Source organism: Saccharomycodes ludwigii, chromosome VII (genome assembly GCF_020623625.1).
Source record: "Saccharomycodes ludwigii strain NBRC 1722 chromosome VII, whole genome shotgun sequence".
Taxonomy (NCBI): Eukaryota; Fungi; Ascomycota; class Saccharomycetes; order Saccharomycodales; family Saccharomycodaceae; genus Saccharomycodes; species Saccharomycodes ludwigii.
This window is the reverse complement of record NC_060206.1, coordinates 213,789-237,119: the sequence shown is the minus strand read 5'-3', so window position 1 is coordinate 237,119 and position 23,331 is coordinate 213,789. Positions and strand designations below refer to the sequence as shown.

Below are 23,331 nucleotides of genomic sequence, written 5' to 3'. Positions count from 1 at the left end.
TATATATATACGTTCAAATCAAAGAGTTAACTAAATCACTACACAATTCTTGATCGTTAGATCTAGCCTCAGCCTTCAAAGCAATACCTTTACTGCTCTTAATCATTTTAATCAAAATACCGATTTTAATATCATCATTCAAACAACTTTTACCGAACAATTTCAAAATATGCTTTTCACTTTCATCCATGATAAACTGGGTATTTTCTAATGGCAGACAATTGGTATTCAAAACGATCTTATCGACGGCTTGTTGTAAGGTAATATTTTCCTTGATGTTATAAACACAACTATCTCCAAAGGACAATTTACTTAAATCTTGTCTAAAGTCAGCAGTAAATAATGGCTGTAAGTAATCACCACAAGTCAACAACAATGGATCAAATTCATATTCATCATCGAATCCCTCATCGCCAGCAAATGGTTGTTGGGTTGCTGGATCAATCTCCTTCGTGACAAAGGTCAGGATATTACTGAATTCTTCCTCTTTAATTGATTCAGAGGTTTTTTCAAAGATAGCATAACATTGTTCATTAGCACCTGGCATTAATTGATCAATAATAGTTGAGGAATCAAATACCAAATTTGAGGTTTTATTTGTGTTCGTATTGACTTCTACTTGGACATTTTCCACGGCAGAATCCGTTAAAGTATTTTCAATATTATATTGTAGCACAATGTAGTTTTGAAAAATATGCTTGATGGCAGAAATAACAAATTCAGATTCTGGTTCAGTTAATGGTACAGGGCCACAAGAGTTCAACAATTTACCAAATTTAGACGAACCATCTGATGGAATAATGGAAGCCTCGTATAATTTTTCGGTGTACTCGTGAATAATTTTTGCCCTCTGTTCAAAAGTAGTGTTGGAACTAGAGGCACCCAATGACCCATTGTTCTTAGTGGAGGCATCTGTTTTTTTGGATTTTTTGCCGGCAGAGGAAAAATCGCCACTGTTTTTATCATTAATTTCGTCCTGTTTACGTTTCAATTCCAAAGCTCTTCTTTCATCTTCACTGTATTGTGGAACAGAAGAGATGTCAAATGGTGAATCAAATTCGTGATTTGTAACATATTGAGTCAATTTACTTTCCAAAACGCTCAAATCAAAAGTCTTGGATGACTTAATCAAATCAGGATGATTTTCTTTAATACATTCTAAAGCAACAGCACTTCTATCTCTAACTTCATCATCAACATCATTCTCCTTGATGTTTTCCAACAAGGAAATAATGTTCTTGGCCAAAGTTGGGTCTGCTGAAGCATTGTTGCCACCGTTGATAATAACAAATTTAGACAAGGCAACAACAGCAGCTGATCTAATAATGGAGTTTTCTAAAGTGACTCTGTTATAGATATGTCTAACGTATAAAGAAGGTTTGGAAGCGGTTGGACCATAATCACCCAAAATATGTAAAACACGAACTAAAACCTCGCTATATTCACAATCTTCAATAAAATCACACAAGTTTTCCAGGGCAGACTCTTTGGAGCTTGGAACAAATTGAACCAAATCGATTAAACAATCCACAACACTGTTTTTAAATTTGATGCCACCATCGCTGTTCTTTAAGGAATCGATCAAAAATTGTAAAATAACATTCCACTCATTGGGAAATTTAATTGACAACGTACGGATAGCGTCAACAATAATGATTTTGAAATCATCGCTAACGTCATGTGTAAATTTATTGATGGTGGAAATCAAAGATGCAATGTTTGAGGAATTGCCTGTTTTCAACAAAGTAGTGATAGCAAAAGTGGAAATGTTCCTGTTTTTATCATTGATTAGACTTTCCAATTCAGGATTACAAACACTGATTTTAGTTGGTGCAACCATAGCCAGTTTATTCAATAATCTGACAGAGGCAAATCTGGTGGAAGTCCGTGGAACAACCAAAAACTGTTTCAAAACTTCCAAAACAGAACCAAATAATTGATCGTTGACTGGAGCAATATTATCAACGATTAACGTGGTGATTAATTTAGCAATTTCCAACTTAACAGCCTCATAACTTTGGTATAGCCCGTTGTATAATAACTGTTCAAAATTACTAAATAAGCTTGAATCTTTATAAATTAATTCACCAACGACTTTAATCCATTCGACTTTCAAAAATTGATTTTTCAAAGAGTTGAAATCATTTTGGATCAATTTCATCAATGCAATTTTATCATTATTCTTCAATTTATAAGTTAACCCAAAAGCATGATATTCAGACATATAGGAAGATTGTGGGTAGAATTTCGAGCCACCCTCATCACCATTGTTGTTGCTACTGCTGCTGCTGCTGTTGTTGTTGTAGGTGGATACCTTTTTAGGGGTAAAAATAGCTTGCATAGCTTCGGTACCATATCTTTTAACAGTAGTTTCGGCTATTGGCAAGACGTGGTAAGATGAAACTAAAGAAGCTGAACAAACACTAGAATCGGGTGACACGATACAATTTTTAAATAATCTTTCTGCGCTAAAAGCAGTGGTTTCGTCTAAAACACGAGTTAAAGTTCTGACAGCATTAGGCTTAATCAAATTATCGCCACTTTGAATATCTTTCATAATGGAAGAGGTGACCATTAAAGTGTCTTCACTAATAGAAGATAGCTCTTTAATTACTAGATAAACCATTTGTCTTAAACTGTCATTATTTTGGTGTTGAAATAATTTAGAAACTGAAAAAAATAATGTTGTGGCTTCACTAGTAGTAAAACTTTTCTTATAACCTTCTAAAGTCAAAATATTAAGTAATTTAGCTAGTAATAGACGACATTTTTTAGGACTAATTGGAGATTCGTTGAATGTTTTCAAACAATCCTGGTAAATTGACATTTTATCTGGAACTTCAGATCCAGAAGATGAAGATGAAATGTCATTTTCATTTTTCTTTTTATATGCTGACATTTTCTTTTGTTTAATTTTTTTTTTTTTTTTTTTTTTTTTCTTTTTTGATAAAGATTGGCCGACTGGTTTTGTGTTCTTTTGATGTTTGCTGGATGAAGAAGATCAGCAAGGTGATATAAAAAGTACGTTTAATAGTTGGAAAAATAACAACAGTTTTGTTTTGTTGTAAAAAAATTTTTTTTTTTTTTTTTTTTTTTTTTTACTGGGTCGTATTTCCATACTTTACCCGAACATTATAGATACAATGTGTTTATTGTCCGTTAATATTTCGGACAGGCATTATTTATAACGTGCAATACCGGATATCATACGTAAAAACACACATCTATATATATAGATAGATAAATATATACATATATATACACAAACGCATGGACTTTAACCAATAGCATAAGTAAAGCTGACTAATTCTCTTCATTCAATGTTAGCAACAATTGAGCCAAACATCTTTTAGTATTAACATCCTCTTTCAAGCTTTCGTTAAAAGTATCATCCATTAACTGACGAGGTAAAACATGTTTTAATACTTGACGTGCCTCTATGTTATCACTTAAACGTAAATAACATCTAACAATATGTTTTAACAACCTACCAGGTGACATATTTGTTGTAGGGTTATTGGTGTTGGTGTTTGTATTAGAATTAGAATTTATATTATTATTATTTATTTGCAAAGTATTAATATTGCCTGTAGTAGCAGTTCCTCCAACCTGTTCAGATAATTGGTCAATCATATGAGTTAAAACAGTAGATACAGCCATAAATCTTTCTTGGGTGACACAAATGTATTGCAAGCCATTATCGTCCATCAATATCTTTTGCAAGATGAAAATGGCCACCGTTTTCGATAATTCAGTAGAAGTTTCCATTATTCTCAAGCAAAGTGGTATTATTTCTGTCCTTAACAAAAACTGTATAACTTCCGGGCTATCGTTTTTCACTAGTGCCCCAATAACACCTAAGGAAGTCAATCTTAGATATTCAAAGCTTCTATTTTTGCTGGTTGTACTCAAAAATGGAAATAGGTAAAAGGGTAGCTGTGCTTGAATAAACTTAAACTTAGTTTCTCTATGGGAAGCTAAACATTGTAATAAAACCAAAGCATTGCAAACTCTATTACTTAACTGATGGGTTAGCGTAGGCGGATGTAAAAGTGGGTACACTGAAATAATTTCTTGAATTAAACTTGTAATCACACCAAAGCTGCACCATAAAACTATAGCTAGATCATCATATTGTTCTCTTTTCCTGCCCAATTCTAATAGGGCTTGTTCCTTTTGTGGTCCATAAGCCAGTTGACATATCCAGTGATAAACATTAGGATCATCTAATGCTCTGGTGGTTGTGGTAGTGGTGTTGATGTTATTAGTGGGCTTATTATTATTGTTAATATTTGTGCCATTAATAGTAGGATTATTATAGTTGGCATTATTTGTGGGTGCGGTAGGGGTATTAGTGGTGGCGGTAGTGCCACTAGTATTGTTCATAAAAACTGGATTAACAACCCCTGGTGGTTGTTGTGGTGCTTGAATAGCGTTCATTATTTGCACCGAATTGGAACAGTTGTTTTGTATTTATTGTTATGATTGTAGATTATGCGAAAAATATATTAAGACATACCGAAAAAAAAATAAAATAAAATAAAACAAGATAAAATAAAATAAAATAATTTGGTGTTATGAAAAGCTGTTAATGATATTTTATTTTTTTTTTTTTTTCTCTTTCTTCGTTTGTATAAATGATGATAATAACACAATGAAAAAGGGAAAAAAAAAAAAAAAAAAAAAATTTGGTTTAATCCGAAAGTTTATTAATACGGTAAGAACAGTAATAAAAAGGAGAATTAGTATTTGTTCAGTGCGAATGACCGACGGATAATTAATACAAATGATGTTTGACTATTATATTAGAAGAATTAGTGGTAACAATTAACATTTTTTTTTTCTTTCTATCTTCCATCTTGTCCGGTTGACCGAGCCAAAAACCCCTGGACAACCTAAGAGGAAAAGAGGCTACCAATCTTAATAGATAAACAACCTTTGTATCATTTAATTATTGTATGATTATACAAAGAGTTTTGTAAATTAAATGTATATAAAGAAAAAAAATAAAGTAAATCAAAAATTATTAGTAGTATTAGTTATTATTAATTATTATTATAGGATTAAAATATATAAAATAGCAAAAACAAAAGGAGCAACCTTTCAAATGAAAGATAACATAAAATAAAGTTTAAAACACCAGTTTAATTTTTCTCAGCTCAATAATTTTTTAGTCTTTAACCAAACCTTTTTGCAAGGATTGGTGAAAGAGGATAACAAACTATTACCGGATTTAGCTGCAGATTCAGTTTTTGCTTCAATTTCATCTTTTTTAGCTTTGACCACTTTTTTTTTAGGTTCAATTTCTTTCTTTTCCTTTTCTACTTGTTCAGTGACCTTATTAAAACCATCTTGAGCAGCAGTTTCACTATCTTTTTGAATTTCTTCAACGGATGATTTAACGTTTTCAACAACGTCAGTAGTGACAGGAGCGGCAGGAGCAGCAGCAGGAGCGGTTTCAGTAGACATCTTATTATGAGATAAACTTATAGATCTTTATTGTTATAGTTTTTGTTGGCTTTATTAATATTACTATATATAGTTGCTAAGCGCCTATTACAAAATAGCAAAAAACAAATATTTAAATATACAAGGATAGTTTCTTTCTTTTTTTTCTCTGTCTTTTTTTTTTCTAATAATATCTTTGCTATTTATATAAACATTTTTCTGGAATAAAATGGAATAAAAAAATGATTCCCCTTCCAGTTTTTATTTTTTATTTTTGTATATTGTAGATATGCATATTTATATATTATATTTATTTTAATGAAGAAACTTGTACGATTAAATACAGACACAAGATTATTTATTTATTTATTTATTTATTTATTTATTTATTCATTAAGCCCCATCGTTATTGTTATTTGATAATTACTCTGCATATGTTTCTTAGGTGGAAGCAATAAACAGTGGTAATATATAGCAAAAGGGCTGTGACTATTGTTCCTATTTTATTCTGTTTTGTTTTGTTTTGTTTTGTTTTTGCATCAGTACACCACATATTATACTTTTTTAAAAAGGTATTTTACATATAAATAATAATAAAAGCCACACATTGCAAACAAGAATGACACAACGTCTCTTGTCTTTGCTTAGTAAAACCCGTACATAAACCTATTACATATCTACTGCTTGAGTTGTGCTGCGAGTTTGTATCGGAGATAAACAAATAAATAAATAAATAACCAATCCGTGCTCTACGTATTATTCTATAAAACAATCCACAAATTGGTTTGTCCTTAAATTACTATTTATTTAAAAATAAGATTCAAAAGAAACCGGGTAACAAAGCAGTCCGATAATTTTTTACAATAATACAAATTCAGTCATATTTAAAATAAAGAGTACAAAGCGCTTAATAACAATAAATTCTAAATTTACGTCACAAACAGATAAACGAAAACTAATAATAAAATAATAATCATACATCAGAAATTTGGGTATACATAATGCTTCAGAGCAATGGGAGAGTACTTGTAGTTCCCATGCAATCAGACTGGTGCACAGCGTTTTTCTCGTCATGTGTATAAAAAATTATTTTATTACAAATATTATTACTAGTTTACATCAGAAGAAGCCTTTCTTCTTGGTAATAACTTTCTTTTCTTCTCATAGGAAAAAAAAAAAAGGATCACCGCTATCTTGAAACGTTTGATGTTTGTTTTTAAAGTTATGGTTTATGTTCTTTTTTTTCTTCCTTTCATAATAACAAATAACATTTGAAATATTATATTAAAGAATATCGAAAGAGAAGATCTAGAAAAATCATCAAACAAAATAGTGATGGTTTATATACTAATTTTTTTTTTAACTTGTAAAGCTAGAATATGAACTCTCTTGAAAAAGGGGCAAAAATAAAAATATTTTTAACTAGTTTTTTTTTTTTTTTTAAACTATTTTTTTTTTTAATATTTTTTTTTTTAATTATAGGGCATTTTTTTTACAAAAAATAATTTAAAAAAATTAAAAAAATAAAATACTCCGAGACGGGGAATCGAACCCCGATCTGGCATGCGACAAACGCCAATTCTAACCGTTAAACTATCTCGGATTCTTGTGGAGAAAGTTTTGTAGCATAGTTATTAAACTGATTTAATAATTTACTATTTTATATCAGGACAGGTATAATTGCTTATTGCTTTTTTTTTTTTTTTTTTTTTATATTGTGTTTATATTCTGTTTCAACATATTATAATTTTGCAATGTAAATTGAAGTTAGTATGCATCTATAACTGTGGAAATTAAAATAAACATTCTAAAAACAAATAATAATACAACTTAATATATTATTATTCCTTAACAATAAAATGCTGCTAAAAGCTTAATTTTGTTTCTTTCAGATATAGAAAGACCAGACAATCCTCGATTTCTAATCTTGTACAGAAAAATCATACATTTGTTAAGAAATATTCTATATAATTTATAATTGGTAGCTTATTCTATATCTATATATATATAGATAAAAAAAATGAGCAAGAAAAAAAAAAAAAAAAAAAAGTAAACACTTTCTTTTAAAGCTAAGCTGCAAATGATAAATTCTTTAGTTCAGATTCTAAACACTTTTAAACGCATCTACTATGAATTAGGATAGCGCCACTCACAAGTTGTGAAGAATGTACAGGTAATGACTGCTTAAGAAATTTCTGAGAGCATGTAATTCTCCTAATGGACAAGAACGAAATATTAAAAAAGAATAATTCATATAGCAGGTGGAAAAACATGAAAATAAATCATATACAAAGAATTGAATTATTTAAGAATTACTTATTAGTGTAAAATATATAAGAGATCAAATGACAAAATCTGAAATTAGTTTACTAACTGTTTTTCTAATATGTATTATAATCGTAAAAAGTCAATATGTTGTGAAGCGAATTGTAGTAATCACAAAAAGTCACATAAAAGGAAATACTATTGAATAGTAAAGAAGATCTTCCCCTAAGGGGGACGTTCCCTTAAATGAGAGACTCCCTTAAAAGATAAAGGAAATAAATCATATATAAAGAGATGATTTATTTTAGCAATTAAGTTAAAGGAAATTATATAAGTTACTGTTTATAATATTAATTTTAGGATATATAAACAGAGAGTAACATCGTTTTTATCTATAATCCTACTATCTTATTGTAACCATCGACCAGCATAACACAATATCACGTGATTGACTCCATGGCCAAGTTGGTTAAGGCGTGCGACTGTTAATCGCAAGATCGAGAGTTCAACCCTCTCTGGGGTCGTTATTTGTTTTATTTTTTTTTTTTTATTTATTTTTTTTTTTTTTTATTTACAATAAAACCTCTGCCCATTACTTTCGATTCTTGCTATATATATATATCTTTCTCAATTCAAATACAATCTTAGGAAATCATACAAAGTAATGTTACTGCAATCGATACGTTTGGAATTACATATTTTATACATGCATACTTTTTAGAAATCATTTATATTTAGGTGATTTACTATGTATAATAGATATAAAGTAAAATTAGTATTAAATACACTTTGAAACCGTGTTTATGTATCATTTCATTAATAACTCCTCCCAGCTCCATTTAGTACTTATCTTTACTGTTTTTTTTTTTTTTTTTTTTTTTTACACATATATTAATGGAAACTATTTTGTTTTTTTCAAATCCGAAATTTCCCAAATTAATTCATTTGATATACCAGCATTAGAACCAGAACCATTGCTACAGTATTCTATCAACTCATTTCGTAGTTTTTCGTTTTCGTGGTATAATGATTTTATATAGGCTATTGTCTTTTCATAAATAACCAGTTCTGATCTTTTCTCTTCTTCTAACAAATCGGGTATCAAACCCACCAAAATATCATAACATTCTCGTATCATTTCTCTTCTTTTTTGTTCCGATTTTATGTGATTTTCTCTTTTAATATCATCAGTTAATAGTTTTTTTTTCTTTCTTGGTTTAGTCACTTTGTTTTCTTTCTTTACTATATCTGTTTCTGTAATAGTAGGACATTTACCTTCAACAATGTTATGCTTTGCTGCAGATACCATTTAGCAATGTAGCAATGTGATGTTATTCTTTTTTTTTTTTTTTTTTTTTTTATAGCTATTAGGATTCTTTTGGGTTTAATGATAGTTACAGTTATGGAATTTATCTTTAATTTATCTTTTTTTGTTTTTGTTTTTATTTTTTATAATTAATCTTAAAAAAAAATATATATATATATATATAAAACTGCATGTGAAAATAAAACCACGTGATTTGGATTAGATTTTAATTAGTCATTTTATTGTAATCATAATAAGTTGCTTCTTGATAGAATAAGAAATAGCAATGAAAACAACACTCCTCGAAGAAATCTCTGTTTTGTTGCAAACCCGTGTCTCTGGACAATCGTTGCAATGTCTTCTTAATCTTAATACTTGTTTGTCTTGTTTTACATATATTTGCCTACAATTATATAATAGGTAATTATTTCTTACCACAAACTTACCCATTCTGTTTATATACTTTTTGGTTTACATCAACCTTAGTTTACTTTTTTCCATTTTCCATCACGCTCTATCATAATTCACTATCTTATAGATATCACTCACTACTATTACAGTCAACTTCATTGTTATGTCGCGGAAAGGATATAAGGTTATGTGCTCTTAGTACACGTTATGATGCTTATTTTTTTTTTTTACTTATGTAAATTTTAAATATCAAGTATAAATTTATATATTTCAAAACAAATTCATAACTAAATCCTTTAATAGATCACCTCTTTATACATGATTAATTTTTGGTTACTTCACTTTGCCTTTGTCTCATCTTTCTATAATATATATATATATATTGCTAATTACATATTATTAATACATTTTATATGAGTATTGTCAGCAAAAAACATTACTATCTCAATGAAATCACAACAATTTGGGCGTGTGGCGTAGTTGGTAGCGCGCTCCCTTAGCATGGGAGAGGTCATCGGTTCGACTCCGGTCTCGTCCATTTCTTTTTTTCCTTACTTTATCCAAAAAAAGAAAGATTTGGCAGAGATCAATTTTTTTTTTTTTTCCATCTAAAATAGCCAATACCACAGAATTGTAATCCACAGAATTGTAATCCACAGAATTGTAATCCACAGAATTGTAATCAAACAGTGTTGTTCAGCTACCTTTTTTTATCAAACTATTTTATCTGTACTTAGATATATATATATTTACACATTCTTATTTAATTTGGATAATAAATAATACCTACAATTGATAAAGCCACGAATCTTTTTCATCACCATTAGCCACGGGAAATTTTACCAAAATTTTTTCGTTAATAGGTGGGAATATTTCATTTATAGAAACGTTTTTCATAGTAACCATTACTTTATTCATCGGAAAACAATTCCCCTTTAACAAATTATATGTTATTAATGTAATTAAAACATTCTCCACATTAAAAATATCTAAATCTTGAAACATTAGGGTCAGCGAGTTCTTACTGACACCACCAAAGGCAAAATCCCTACAGCTATATTGTAAACCTCTACTTATCACTTCATAACTAATTTTGTTGGATGCAGGATACGTTGTAATTTGGAAAATATTTTTGATACAATTTCTTAAAATAATTAGTGGTAATTTGTCTAGTAATAGAATATATACGTTCTCCTTCAGTAAGATATCCTGATTTCTTGTCATCCATTCATTGAAAAGTGATAAATCACCACTCATTGTTATTTTAGCCAAATTCTGATACTCTGCCAGGTGTGGATTATTATTGATTATTGGTGTTTGAAGTTTTGGTATTTTACCCAAAACTAAACCCAAGGGTAGTAAATATTTTAACACTTTTTCAATATTAATATAGAATTGTTGAAAATGATAAAACTCATACAAACAAGATAATTCTGTATAAGTTTGATTTAAATGATAAAATGCCTTAGTAAGTTTGTTTTGCATTAGGTAAAAGCGTCCCAAAATAAACCTGTATTCTAAAACATCAAACTTATGGATAGATTTAATGCCGGCAACATCATTACCTATTTTATGGCTTATGTTTTGAAAAATATTGTTACAAGATGACGACGAACCAATCTTGATATATAAATTGTTTAATCGATTAACCACCCATAATAAAAGTTCATTTTTCGGATTTCGTTCCTTTTCATTCAATCGATTGTTTAATGGTTTTATAGATTGAAAAAATTTAGCCAAAAATAAAGTTAGCTGTGTGGTGAAAATATAGTCGTTTTTATTCGTAGTACTAACACTAGTTGAATACACAGCATCAACCTTTAAGGAAATTGGTATAATGAACAAAGTCATAGATCTAAATAATTCACATAACTGAATATTAAGAGATATAACATTGGGTAAATCACTTATGGTGACAAAAGATGAGACCAAATTAGTCAAATCTTGATAGTATTGAAATATCAAATCAATATTATTCCAAATAGACCATGGATCTACTTTGGAACAATAATTCAAAAAACTTTCTATCAAAAGTTTAAATCGTGTTGAAGTTGATAATAGTTGATTATTTAACCTTTCTTCAATGATATCACATAATTTAGTAGAATTAAATGCCGGCGTATTTAATGAGTTTTGTAAAATTGCAATCAGTTTTCCATTAGTTTGTAAATCTATGCTTAATATCTTGCTCAAATTTGTTGATCCTTTATTAATCTGATTAAAAAATAGGTCCATTGTAGTAACAGGAGTATTACTGGATGCTATTTTGGATTGGTTGTTTAATTTTATTTTTTTTTTTTTTTTTTTTTTTTTCTTTCTTTCTTTTTCCTTTTTTCTTTCTTTCTTTTTCCTTTTTTTTTTTTTTTTTTTATAAAAACAAGGAAAAAAAAAAACTTCATCAACAAACTTATTCAAATAATAAACTTAATTCGGATAACAAAAATGGAAAAAAAGATTAAAAGACAAAAAGGTGAAAAATAAGGAAATAGACAAATAAATATGAAAGAAACTAATGAGGTAGGAGAAGACCAAACAATTAATAATAACAAATTATTGTTAAAGCATTCAAAAAATAAAACAACAAAAGAAGCTGATAACTTCAACATTAAAAAATCAATAGATTACAATACCAAACCAATTCTCAATTCTAAGGATAATAAAAAAAACAATATTAACAAACAGAATAGTGGTAATGATAAAAAAAATGTTACTACTGTTAATGCTAGTATTACCACTAACAGTAATAACACCAATGTCTCTAAAAAATTTAGAGCAGACAAAAAATTTGGTGGAAATGATAATGTACATAATGAAAACAAACAACTGCAACAAGAGTCGAACGATAGTGTAAAAGGAAGTTTTAAAAATAATGGCAGGAATAAAAGACGTGATAATAGAACAAGAACAAGAAATAAAAGAACCAAGACCACGGGCCAGGAATTCGTGTTAGGTCCTAGATTAGTTATTAGAAACCTACCACCAACTCTAACCCAAGAAGAGTTTTTGAATGAAATTAATTTAAAGTGTTCCCCTTCTAATGATGAAAATGAAGAAAATACAATCGATTTCATTAAATTTTTCCAATACTATAAACAAGGCAATTATGATATAAATAATCCATTCAAACCGCCACTTTATTCAAGAGCCTATTTCCAATTTGAATCACCAGAACAAATAAATATGTTATTTATAAACAACAGTGAGTTTGTAGGAAAATACAAAGAAACTATTAAATATGATTTAACAAATTATAAACCAGCAAATTATAACAAACCAGATAGTGTTCGAGTATCCGTATCTAAAAAAAGATTAGAGAATACTATTGAACAAGATCCATATTTCATAAGGTTTGTTAAAAACTGGGAAATGCTTACGAACAACAAGACCAAAGCTACGAAGGAAAAAGATAATGATAATAATGTGGAAAATAAAAATACCATGTTGTTACTGAATGAAATGAGTGTTTTTAGTGCAAATTTGAAAAGGGAGTTATTTAAAAAGGAAAAGATGGAAAAACACAAGAATTTTGCAATCAATTCAACGCTAGATGAATTAACAATGATAAATACCCGTTCCGGTAATGCTAACAATGATAACAATGGCAAGAGTTATATAAAAACTAGGAAAGGCCGTGGTAGGAAAGCTAATAATAAAGTACCTGGTTCCAATGGCAATACCGATAGAAAAGGAGAAGAAACTAGTGGCAATAAAGAGAATGATAGAAATAGAAGTAAAAATATAAAAAGAAACGATCGTCGGAAAAGTCATAAAGAGAGAGGTGCTAATGAAAATGTAAAGGGGAAAGGGAATGATATCAGTAATAAAAGAGGTATTGGAATGGCAATAAAAAAAAATATTGGGAATGCTGGCGATAATATGGAAGAAAAGAAATTAAAAGCAAAAGTAGTGATTAAAAAAAGGGAACGCAGTGGTGATGCTAAGATTGTTGATAAAAATAAAAATAGTGATGATAATGAGAACAACAGCAATAAAATTGATAAAATTGCTGGTAGTAATAATAATAATAATAATAAGAAAAAGAAGAAGTGGGGCAACACCAACAAGAAGAGCATTGAAAATAAAAATATCAATGTTGTTAGGAAAGATAATCCAAACAAAAACAATAAAGATAAAGAGAAAGGTAATAATAACTTTGCTAAGGATAATTCTGATAAAAAAATTAATAACAATAACGGTACTAATTACCAAAATACCAGAAGAAAAATCAGAGCCAAAAATACCAATAAACAGTCCAGTTAGATCATTATTTACTTTGAAAAAAAAAATTTTTTTTTTATGTTTTTCTTTCTTTCTTTCATTTTTTCTAAGTTTTTATTTTCATTTTTTTTTTTCATTTTAACATCGAAATTAAAGATCAAAATTGTTTTTGTATCTGAAAATAAAAACAGCAATGATCAGAATTTTTGTGTCAGGAAAAGAAACAAAAAAAAAAAAAAAAGAGGATTTTGTTCCTTTTTTTATTTTTTATTTTATTTTTGTTTTTATAATTGCGCATTTTTCCTCTTTAAGAAAGTACTGCTCTTGCTCCTCAATCAATTAATATTTGCTGACACCTATTTTTGTACTAGAGATTTTTTTTTTTTTTCAACTAACAGGAAAGTGCAACAAACAAGAATGTCAATGAATAGGAAAAAAATTAATTATAACACTGAACTTATATACCAATCTTCTCTACGTGTTAATAACAATGGTGTTACAACTAAAAACACGTTGGCCGATAGCTATCCCAATATAGATGTGTCGGTAATTGCGCCAATTTTAGAAAGCTTTCAGGCTTGGTTATTAAAAATACCAGATAATATATTGAAAAATAATACAGAACACAATTCTACGTTTAATGCTATTGATGAAAAACTAGCCAAGATCAAAAAGGCTAGAAGTATTATATCATTATATAAATTAGTTGAATATCCTCAGTTATTGGAATTCTTGATTGACAAGTATTTATTAAAAGAAAAAACTGCCTCTACATTTAATATCACCATTAACAACAGGCTAGAACAAACTTGGAGCAATATTTATGGAAAACTAATGAGGTTTATTAGCTCAAATAAGTTGCTCAAACATAGTGTCAAAAGCACATTGATTGAAAAACTAAAATTTGGTTTCCATGGAAGCTACTGCGCTTGCGATTTACAAGAGAACAACGGCCCCATTTTGTATTTGTATAGAGAGAAGCTGAAACACCTTCGACAGCTAATAGAGCTAGATAGTGACAATCATGATACTAATTCCAGTAGTTATCAAAAAAAAAGACAAATGCTAACATTTACATTGAACAAAATATACATTTTACAATTAGAATTTTTGGCATTTTTTTTAAGTCCTCTTTTTTATAAATTTGTGCCCGAATTTAAGGCTCAGTTTTTATTATTGAACCGGGTGGATAAAAACCGTTTGTATAAGATGTGTAACAATTTTGAGTTGAACAACGTTAAGGTTGGTAGTGAAGATAACATTTATTGGAAAATTTATGAGTTAAAGTGGAATGTTTTCTATATACAGAAAATCCATATCGAAACAGTGCATGCTTGGCAATTGAAATACAATAACTTAGAACAAGAATTTAAAAACTATAAAGAAAAATATAAAATGGATACAATTGGAACTGTTGGGGAAGTGCAGAAATATGTAAATGATGAAAACAAAGAAGAAGGACAACCAAAAGAGACACATTGCAATGATATTTTTTTTGATGATGTAAACTGTAGTTGCAATAGCAGTATGATTAGTAGGGAAGATATCAACAATTTAAACTATGAATTCACGAATATTGAACTTTTAAACCATAACGAACAAAAATTCGAAGCTCAAAAGTTAACAGAGGTTAGTAACGTGCCATTGATAAAAGATCCATTTCAACCTCACGTTGGAAGTTTTTTGTCATTAACACCTAATTATGTCTATGATTCATTTGTTACTAATGAAGACGATCCTAGAAACCATAGTTATATATACCCTCCTCTGGATATGAATACTTGTGATCGTAATTTTCCCTTTACTGTTGCTAATAATTATTTGAATACTTTAGGAACTATTCCTGAGATACGCTACGATAGTACTGATGCTGAAACTTCAGTTACTGACTTAAAAAATGTGATACAGGGGTTAAAATGGGAAATTAATTGGCTAACGAGTTTAATGAATAACAGGTGTTAAATAAGTTATATAAATATATAAGTTTATAACTAGCTTATATAAATAAATGGTGAAAAAAAAAAAAGTAATAATAATAATAATAATAATTTTTTTTTTTTAGTTCTTTTTTGCTAAATTATCTTGTTCCGATTCTTTTTCTTCTTTTTGTTTTAATTTAATATAAATATTCTGACTAGTGTTTAAAGCAGTGTAAGCAAAACTAAAGAAGATAGACCAATTTTCGGGTTGCAAATAGTGCTGAGCAAAGGAGACAAACAAAGTAGAACTTATTAGGCTAGAAAGATAAACTTTAGGGAATTTACTCTTGATATTTTTTTGTAAAAGACCGAGAATTTTTTTGAAATCATTGATAAACAATTTAATGGAAACGAGAGCGCTGTTAGCGTTTAAAATAGGCAAATTTACAATGGTTAGAGTAACAATTAATAAGAGAACCTGGATGGGGGTGATAACAGTCAATGAGCAACATAATTGGATCAAATTGCGAATGCTATTTTTGACCTTTAAATTTTTAGTAAAAGAAACTAGCAGTTTATAACCATAGTGGTTTATAGGAGAATTGATTAAGCCACCATAAAACATCATTAATATAATTTTTTTATACAAGACTTGGAAATTAGTCTTGTTACCCTTGCTGCTGGTCAATGTGGTTGATATCAACTCATTTAAACTGGATAAAACTGAACCAGTCAAAATCTTGACTAGGAGTGGTCTTTTCTTTAGTAAAATATTATACTTTGTTTGCAAAGAAAGTTGTTTGGTGACCATTTATTAGGAGGGAGTATGGAATGAAACTTGTTTAGATATTTATCTTTGTTGTTGTTTTTATGAATAAGGATTTAATTAATAAACAGAGAGGGGGATATATTACGAGACAAGTTGAGAATTTGAAGTTAAAGTTGGTAAGGTTTAAATATGAAGCAAATAAGATATATCGATAAAGTAAAAACAGGAAAAGAGAAATGGAAAAGAGAGATAGCGATGATGGTTATCTCCGAAAGTGATCAGTTATCTATCTGATTGTTTATTTTTCGTGGTATTATATGAGATCACGTGAAATAGAGTAATAGACGACAGAATGGGAAAGTGAGGGTAATAACCACGAAAAGTGGAAAAAAAAAAAGATAAGCTTTGGATCAATTTTTAGATCAAGCGCTCTGAGCGGAGGAACACTCGCTGATTTTTTTGTTTACGATGTTTTATAATTTTGAGCGCAGGGGGAAAATATATATATATATATATATATACCGAAGAGCAGGTAATCCGAAACAATTTGCACTATCGAAAATAAATTAATATACATTTTGTAATGTCTGGGTGTTTGCTGCTTTTCTAACTCTTCAAACAAACATCTGTACCTTTCTTAACTACCCAATCCAACCAACGACGATAATAATAATAATAATAAGAAAATGTTCTTTTTTTTATGTATTTATTTTCTTTTTGAACTTCTTAACAATAATCACATTCACACACATACCTTCCATCTATAACCTTTTACCATCTTCTACATATATATATATATATATCACTACCGACCATTTCACCCTTCTTTGAGCTAGGAAAAGTCAAAAGAAAATGAAACTAGTAAAATTTCTAACCAATTTGAAAAATGAACAAGTTAGTGTCGAATTGAAAAATGGTACAACAGTTTGGGGCACAGTACAAAATGTTTCACCTTCTATGAACTTAATATTAACAGAAGTAACACTAAGTCTACCTGTTTCTAACAAGAATCAGAACCATAACTATTCAGCCATAAGCAGTGTGTATATGAATGGCGAATTAGATGCTCAAAATAAATCATCAAGTAAATTGCAGTACATTAACATACGTGGTAATACAATCAGACAAATAATATTGCCTGACTCATTAAATTTGGATAACCTATTGATAGAAGATCAAAATGAATACAATAAACTAAGAAAAAGGGGCAAAATAATTAACAGCAGTAATAAAAAAAGAAGAAGAAAATTAGGTGTAACTTCTACAAATAGCAACAATGATTCTTCCAGTACTGATGGAAATAGCAACAAAAGAATAAAAAAATAATTCTGCAGTCACGTTACTCCCTATATATTAAATAAATATGTATATGTGTGTACAAAAATGCCTAAATAATACTATATTATTTCATCCACTTCTTTAATCCATGTTGAATTTCCTAACGGAATCCCCCAGATATTTCTTCGGGTTAATAACCAATCAATTAGTTCATCTATATGATATATAGTAACTGTATCTGCATTATCTAATTGTAAGCTTTTGTCAGATACATCTAAGTCAAATTTAACACTTTTAAATTTGTTATATCTGGAATATCCATCTTCAAACCACCGCACTAAATCGGTATGTTGTTCACTGATTTCTGCGGTAATAAAATGATATTGTATTCTTAAGTAAACAACCAACAAAACATACAAATACTTCCAGCATTTATTTCTCATTGTAGCTTTTGTTATTGAAGACAACAACAATTGCATTTGCTCCCATGTGGGTTTTATCTCGATTAATTTCAACAACAAGCATTTAAACTCCATAGTGCCACCACACCTGCAAAGAATGTTGTCTTGATACTTGGCAAGTAAAAATGGTAGGTATTGCAACATTGTGTTACCTCTTAAATTATTAGACGATAGATTGATCTTATAAAAAATTGTAGATTGTAAATTGTAGCGTGTTACATGAGGAATTACTGAACTTGTTGATTGGTGGTTTAATATTTTATCTGATAAAGTTTTATCTATTTGAAAGGTAAAATCCATGGTTGGTTTTTTTCTTATATATAATGCATTTCATTTTTTATAATTGTTTTTTTTTTGTTCTTTAAGTCCTTGGCATTTAAAATTCTGTAAAAAAGAAAAAAGAAAAAAAAAAGAAAAAAAGAAGAAAAAGAAAAACATATATTTCTTTTCATTTAGAATCCTATTAATTACATTTTTTCCCACAGACATTCCATAAGATAAATTGAAAAGTATTTACATGTTAAAAGTATATATAAATATATATTAAATAATGAAATTGCTACTCCATTACAAAAAAAAACTAGAATGAAAGAAATAACAAGAGGGATAAAGAAGAGAATGTTTTTTTCTTTCTTTAAAACCAACTAACTCTCTTTTCTTTGGATTTTTGTTCCAATTTTTTTCTATATCTAACACTTTTAGATTCTACAATGAACTTATCTGCGTTCTTAATCGCATCTTGCATTTTTTTCATACGACTTTCTGCACTTAATTCATGTTTGTGTCCCTTTGGTTTTATAACACCTCTCATGAATTTTTTTGCTTCATATTTTTCTTCAAAAAATTTCTTATTGGTGATGGGTGGTAAAAAAGATTCAACACCATATAATTTGGCCAATTTATATAAAACACTCATTCTTCTTAAACTATATTTTGGATCATGAGCTTTATTAGTAACAGGATGCCTATTAAATAAAAATGGGTTGGCAGTTATAGAGTTTGTTGAAGTTGGCTTGACACTATATTGGATTGTTGGTGGATATTTCTTGAAGAAATTTTTTAGAACGGCCGGTAATAATTCAAAATATTCCTTGTTGCTCATCTTAATTGAGAAGGGAGAAGATACAGGATCTGCAGATTATGTGTTTTTCCATTCTACTTAGAAAAGAGAATAGGAAAAGCTACGTTGTAAGATTGTAATGGGGGAAATGATTTGATAATAAATTATAAAATAAAATTTTTTATTTTTTTTATATTTTACTTACAAAAAAACAAAAAAAAAAAAACAAAAAAAAAAAAAACAAAAAAGGCACAATCCGGAAACCCGAAACACACAGAAACCCGAAACACACCGGCAATACCAAAAGTTAAAAAAAAAACATAATTTAAATATACCGAAACAGCTCGGACCAATCAGATGGAAAACAATACACACCCACACACCACCTGGTATCAACCGCAATTACAATTTGCTCTGCAACACTTTCTTATACCACCATCTAACACCTATTTCATTGTCGCGCCATTTGGATTTATTACAAATCACTTCATACCAATAAAATTTCAACATTTCATCTGGATCATTGTAGTTATTACAAATGTATCTTAATACTAAATCTAGTTTATCTATAATTTGTCTAACACTATTCTTGTAAGTCTTATCCATGTTGGTTTTTGCTATCGCTGCTGTTGACTGGTAATGGCTAATTAAGTCTGGTAACAAAAGTATCATTGATTTTATTAATTTCTCTATACTCGGGAAATCTTTGCAATGAACCTGATTAACTAACTCATACTCGATACTATTGAATAATTTAATATAATAATAATAATAGTAATCTTTATCTTTACAAGCAGAGAGTGGTGTACCACTAAACACCAATTTCTTCATTATTAAAATAATTTGATCACATGTTAAGTCTTTGTAGTAATGTGAGTTAATCAAGTCATTATTTATGTAGGTAAACAAACCAATAAAATTTACATTATCAATATCATCAACATTATCACCAAACAGATGTATTAAGGCCAAATGCGCATTGACCTTTATGGACTTCGTTGGTGATTGAAGAAAGTTTTCCCTTATTATTGAAGTGTACTTATTATCAATTTTTTTACCACTTAGGGGTATATTTTGTAAACATTCCAAAAAAAATATTACACTAGATTCATCATTTTCATTCACTTTCTTGTAAAGATATTCTATAGTTTTATTTGGATCGTCAGTTGACACATTTTGTGAAAAATGGAAAATGCTTTTGTGGAAAACGTTTTCATAGTTATCAAATTTCCCCCACTTGTAAATCAATGGAAATAGTGTGGCTATAATTTTCATAATCTTTTCAATTGTAGCTTTGTCATTAGCTATGGCATATGTATTAGCAACATAACAACTGTTTAAAATAGAAAATATGCAAATCAAAAAATTATTTTGCAATTGTTCTTGTTGTTTTGGATCAGAATCAAAGTTAAAAGCACTTTTAGTTACATCATCATAAATTAGTTGAACAAATTTTTGACAATTATTGTTACAGTGATTTTCAATAAATTGAACCATATCCCCCAAATAACGTTGGATGAAACTTTTGCTGGCAAAGTTTAATTCCGAATTATTAATGAAAAATGGGGAGATTATTTTTGAAAAAAGAATTAAACTGACTATATTGTTAAACTGGTCATTCTCAACAATAATACTGTTTCCTTGAACTGGAGTTATACTGACCAATAGACTAATTATTTTCTTATTCATTAAACTTTTATCGCTACTCATCCAATTTTGTCGAATACCAAGATTAAATTGGTTTAGAACCAAGTTGTGGGGAGTTTCAAAATCATCTAGAAAAACTAATTTTTTGCTTAAATTTTCTAATTTATACTTTGCACTACACAAAATGCCACTTAAAATCACCATGTGAGGAAGAGTAATCGTATCATTATTATTACTGTTTATTATTTGCATCCATGTATTTAGAAATGAGGATACACTTAAAGTGGGTTCACTAACTTCATATTTGAATTCGAAGATTGCTCTTGTAGCATCATGCAATAAATATAGTTGAAAATCTTGAACATTACGATCGGTAGCATAACAGCTATTATCCCAGAACAATTTAACAAAGTTATATAAACTAATGGGTGTTCTTATTCTGGGTATATAGTAAACAAATAAAGCTAAAGTATCTTGTTTATAAAAGTGTTTGGGATTCTTTTTAGAAAGCAGAGTTTGTAAGTAATTTAAAGTATCATATTCTTCCCTTTCCATTTTGCTTAATGCTTTCATGCTTTGATTTCGATAATGAATTTAAGTAAAAATTAAGCTAAGCTTTTTTTTGTCGTATAAAATATTAATTATAATGATAAAAAAAATAAAATATATATATATATATATATATTTTCTTTGAATCACATTTTTCACTATTTAACTTATTAACACATTAATAAAACATTCACAAATAATTAAAGAAAAAAAGTATCCCATAAATATATAAATACAAATGAAGGGCTATCCAGTAAGTCAGAAATTAGCCATATTAATAATATTAATTCCAGCACTTTTCACAGCATTATCACCAGGATTACAGAAAAAATTTATAATTACCAAAGCATCCCCCTATATTACTAAATATAACCAATTCTATAGATATTTAACTTTCCAACTCTTTCCAAACCTTTATGAAAGTGATATACTTCTTTGTTTTGTAATTTTTTATTTATTACAACCTTTAGAAAGATGTTTTGGTTCTAAAAAATATTTGTCCATTATAATTTGTTTAATTTTCTACAATATAATTTTAACTGGTGGTATCCATCTACTATGGTGCAAATTGCTTTTAAATAAAATACACAATACAAATGAAGATCTAAATACAGATTATGGCGTTGGTTTACCCACCGGCTTAATAAGTACTTTGCTTGGATTATTGCATTTTGTCAAAAAATACGTACCCATTAAATATAACTGGGAATTCAAGCTGGGAAGCACTGCTACTACTAATAATAATTCCATAACAAATGTTATTATTTTTAATGATCAATTTTATTTGAACATCATGTACTTTTTGTTAATATTGAATAACTTGTCGACGAGTTTTTTTATGTTTTCCAGCTGGTGTATTGGTGTTTTATTAGACGTTGGTATTTTACCTGGTATGAATTGGAGAATACCAATATTGTTCAATGATGATAGTAATAAGACAAGAAGAAATTTGATAACGAGGGCATCATCTTTAAACAACACACATTATCAGCCTGAGGAAGAAGAAGAAGATGATGATGATGAACATAACGCAGAACCACCAAGACCATTGGCAGTTCAAGTATTAAATACATTAAATAACTCATAAATTTAAAAATTTAATTGGGAATAACTTGGCTTAATCTAATAATATATATATATATTTATATATGTCTATTGTGCCTACTTTTATTTATGCGTAATTTACAGAATTAGGGGGAAAAAAAAAATATACATACAATATATATATATATGTTAATCGGATTCTTTTCTTTCCTTTTGTCTTCTTTCTACGTCCCAATTATACAGTCTAGCTGTGTTGACTTCCATTGTAGTTATATTTTCTCTTAAAAATTCACAATCTTCCTGTGCAATTTCTAAATTTTTCTTTGAGTCTTTTATTTTTTCTTTTAATAATTCAATAGCCTCATCAATTGAATATTCCATCATAATATCTGCACCCAAAAATAATGCCACCTTATCCATATTTTCCTTCTTGATAACGGCTTTAGTGTACAAAGTTTCATTTAGCTTATAATTAACTTCGATAAAATCTTCATCGTCATCGTCATCGTCATCATTTTGATTTTTTGATTTTAACATTTGACATATTTTCAAATTATCTTTTAATCCAGGTACTCTCCTTTTCAAATCTTTGACTGTATTTTCCTTGGATTCCATCATGAATTTGTATTGTTGCAAACGTTCTTGGAAAGCTTGGAATACCTGGTCAAATTCCTGTGGAGATTTAACATAATCTTCCACCTTTTCAATAAATGGGGCCTCTGGAATACCTCTTGGATTATGCTTTGTAGGTTTTAGTATTAAGTTGGACATTGGTATGCAGTGATTTGATGGTTGAAGTTGACGATAACCAGTTGTAGTTTGCTACTTTTTTTTTTTTTTTTTTATTTTTTTTTTGGTTAAAATAAAATAAGAAAAAAGGATGAAAATTTTTTTTATTTTATTTTATTTTATTTTTTTATTTTTTTTTTTTGAAAGTAAATATCTACACCGAAAGT

General features: G+C 28.7%; 14 protein-coding genes and 4 non-coding genes across 18 annotated transcripts; 6 read left to right on the top strand and 12 right to left on the bottom strand.

The window, feature by feature from the left end:
- Nucleotides 1-13: 13 nt before the first annotated feature.
- On the bottom strand, nt 14-2,899 carry SEC21 (coatomer subunit gamma; the record flags this gene model as incomplete). The annotated part of the gene is made up of 1 exon (XM_046081049.1): nt 14-2,899. One exon carries the CDS (start codon nt 2,897-2,899, stop codon nt 14-16), a length of 2,886 nt encoding a protein of 961 aa, XP_045932686.1.
- A 404-nt stretch (nt 2,900-3,303) lies between these two features.
- Nucleotides 3,304-4,440, bottom strand: SCDLUD_005084 (CCR4-NOT core subunit CAF40; the record flags this gene model as incomplete). Its single annotated transcript, XM_046081048.1, has 1 exon — nt 3,304-4,440. The coding sequence occupies one exon, from the start codon at nt 4,438-4,440 to the stop codon at nt 3,304-3,306; it is 1,137 nt and encodes a 378-aa protein (XP_045932685.1).
- Nucleotides 4,441-5,154: 714 nt separating this feature from the next.
- On the bottom strand, nt 5,155-5,469 carry SCDLUD_005083 (uncharacterized protein; the record flags this gene model as incomplete). Its single annotated transcript, XM_046076890.1, has 1 exon — nt 5,155-5,469. The coding sequence occupies one exon, from the start codon at nt 5,467-5,469 to the stop codon at nt 5,155-5,157; it is 315 nt and encodes a 104-aa protein (XP_045932684.1).
- Nucleotides 5,470-6,426: 957 nt separating this feature from the next.
- On the bottom strand, nt 6,427-6,526 carry SCDLUD_005082. Its single transcript, XR_006829239.1, has one exon. It is a non-coding gene; the product is annotated as a snR40 (small nucleolar RNA).
- A 453-nt stretch (nt 6,527-6,979) lies between these two features.
- On the bottom strand, nt 6,980-7,051 carry SCDLUD_005081. Its single transcript has one exon. It is a non-coding gene; the product is annotated as a tRNA-Asp (tRNA).
- Nucleotides 7,052-8,163: 1,112 nt separating this feature from the next.
- SCDLUD_005080 lies at nt 8,164-8,237 on the top strand. The gene has a single exon. It is a non-coding gene; the product is annotated as a tRNA-Asn (tRNA).
- Nucleotides 8,238-8,614: 377 nt separating this feature from the next.
- INO4 (Ino4p) lies at nt 8,615-9,022 on the bottom strand (the record flags this gene model as incomplete). Its single annotated transcript, XM_046081047.1, has 1 exon — nt 8,615-9,022. The coding sequence occupies one exon, from the start codon at nt 9,020-9,022 to the stop codon at nt 8,615-8,617; it is 408 nt and encodes a 135-aa protein (XP_045932683.1).
- Nucleotides 9,023-9,895: 873 nt separating this feature from the next.
- On the top strand, nt 9,896-9,968 carry SCDLUD_005078. The gene has a single exon. It is a non-coding gene; the product is annotated as a tRNA-Ala (tRNA).
- A 248-nt stretch (nt 9,969-10,216) lies between these two features.
- Nucleotides 10,217-11,665, bottom strand: THP1 (Thp1p; the record flags this gene model as incomplete). Its single annotated transcript, XM_046081046.1, has 1 exon — nt 10,217-11,665. One exon carries the CDS (start codon nt 11,663-11,665, stop codon nt 10,217-10,219), a length of 1,449 nt encoding a protein of 482 aa, XP_045932682.1.
- A 264-nt stretch (nt 11,666-11,929) lies between these two features.
- On the top strand, nt 11,930-13,690 carry UPF3 (Upf3p; the record flags this gene model as incomplete). Its single annotated transcript, XM_046081045.1, has 1 exon — nt 11,930-13,690. One exon carries the CDS (start codon nt 11,930-11,932, stop codon nt 13,688-13,690), a length of 1,761 nt encoding a protein of 586 aa, XP_045932681.1.
- Nucleotides 13,691-14,065: 375 nt separating this feature from the next.
- On the top strand, nt 14,066-15,610 carry SCDLUD_005075 (uncharacterized protein; the record flags this gene model as incomplete). Its single annotated transcript, XM_046076889.1, has 1 exon — nt 14,066-15,610. One exon carries the CDS (start codon nt 14,066-14,068, stop codon nt 15,608-15,610), a length of 1,545 nt encoding a protein of 514 aa, XP_045932680.1.
- Nucleotides 15,611-15,706: 96 nt separating this feature from the next.
- SCDLUD_005074 (uncharacterized protein) lies at nt 15,707-16,378 on the bottom strand (the record flags this gene model as incomplete). The annotated part of the gene is made up of 1 exon (XM_046076888.1): nt 15,707-16,378. The coding sequence occupies one exon, from the start codon at nt 16,376-16,378 to the stop codon at nt 15,707-15,709; it is 672 nt and encodes a 223-aa protein (XP_045932679.1).
- An 810-nt stretch (nt 16,379-17,188) lies between these two features.
- On the top strand, nt 17,189-17,662 carry SMD1 (mRNA splicing protein SMD1; the record flags this gene model as incomplete). The annotated part of the gene is made up of 1 exon (XM_046081044.1): nt 17,189-17,662. The coding sequence occupies one exon, from the start codon at nt 17,189-17,191 to the stop codon at nt 17,660-17,662; it is 474 nt and encodes a 157-aa protein (XP_045932678.1).
- A 71-nt stretch (nt 17,663-17,733) lies between these two features.
- On the bottom strand, nt 17,734-18,375 carry PRP38 (U4/U6-U5 snRNP complex subunit PRP38; the record flags this gene model as incomplete). The annotated part of the gene is made up of 1 exon (XM_046081043.1): nt 17,734-18,375. One exon carries the CDS (start codon nt 18,373-18,375, stop codon nt 17,734-17,736), a length of 642 nt encoding a protein of 213 aa, XP_045932677.1.
- A 334-nt stretch (nt 18,376-18,709) lies between these two features.
- MRPL25 (mitochondrial 54S ribosomal protein mL59) lies at nt 18,710-19,177 on the bottom strand (the record flags this gene model as incomplete). Its single annotated transcript, XM_046081042.1, has 1 exon — nt 18,710-19,177. One exon carries the CDS (start codon nt 19,175-19,177, stop codon nt 18,710-18,712), a length of 468 nt encoding a protein of 155 aa, XP_045932676.1.
- Nucleotides 19,178-19,537: 360 nt separating this feature from the next.
- Nucleotides 19,538-21,337, bottom strand: PEX8 (Pex8p; the record flags this gene model as incomplete). Its single annotated transcript, XM_046081041.1, has 1 exon — nt 19,538-21,337. The coding sequence occupies one exon, from the start codon at nt 21,335-21,337 to the stop codon at nt 19,538-19,540; it is 1,800 nt and encodes a 599-aa protein (XP_045932675.1).
- Nucleotides 21,338-21,569: 232 nt separating this feature from the next.
- Nucleotides 21,570-22,418, top strand: DSC2 (Dsc2p; the record flags this gene model as incomplete). The annotated part of the gene is made up of 1 exon (XM_046081040.1): nt 21,570-22,418. The coding sequence occupies one exon, from the start codon at nt 21,570-21,572 to the stop codon at nt 22,416-22,418; it is 849 nt and encodes a 282-aa protein (XP_045932674.1).
- A 146-nt stretch (nt 22,419-22,564) lies between these two features.
- On the bottom strand, nt 22,565-23,146 carry PAC10 (tubulin-binding prefolding complex subunit PAC10; the record flags this gene model as incomplete). Its single annotated transcript, XM_046081039.1, has 1 exon — nt 22,565-23,146. One exon carries the CDS (start codon nt 23,144-23,146, stop codon nt 22,565-22,567), a length of 582 nt encoding a protein of 193 aa, XP_045932673.1.
- Between the last annotated feature and the right edge of the window lie 185 nt (nt 23,147-23,331).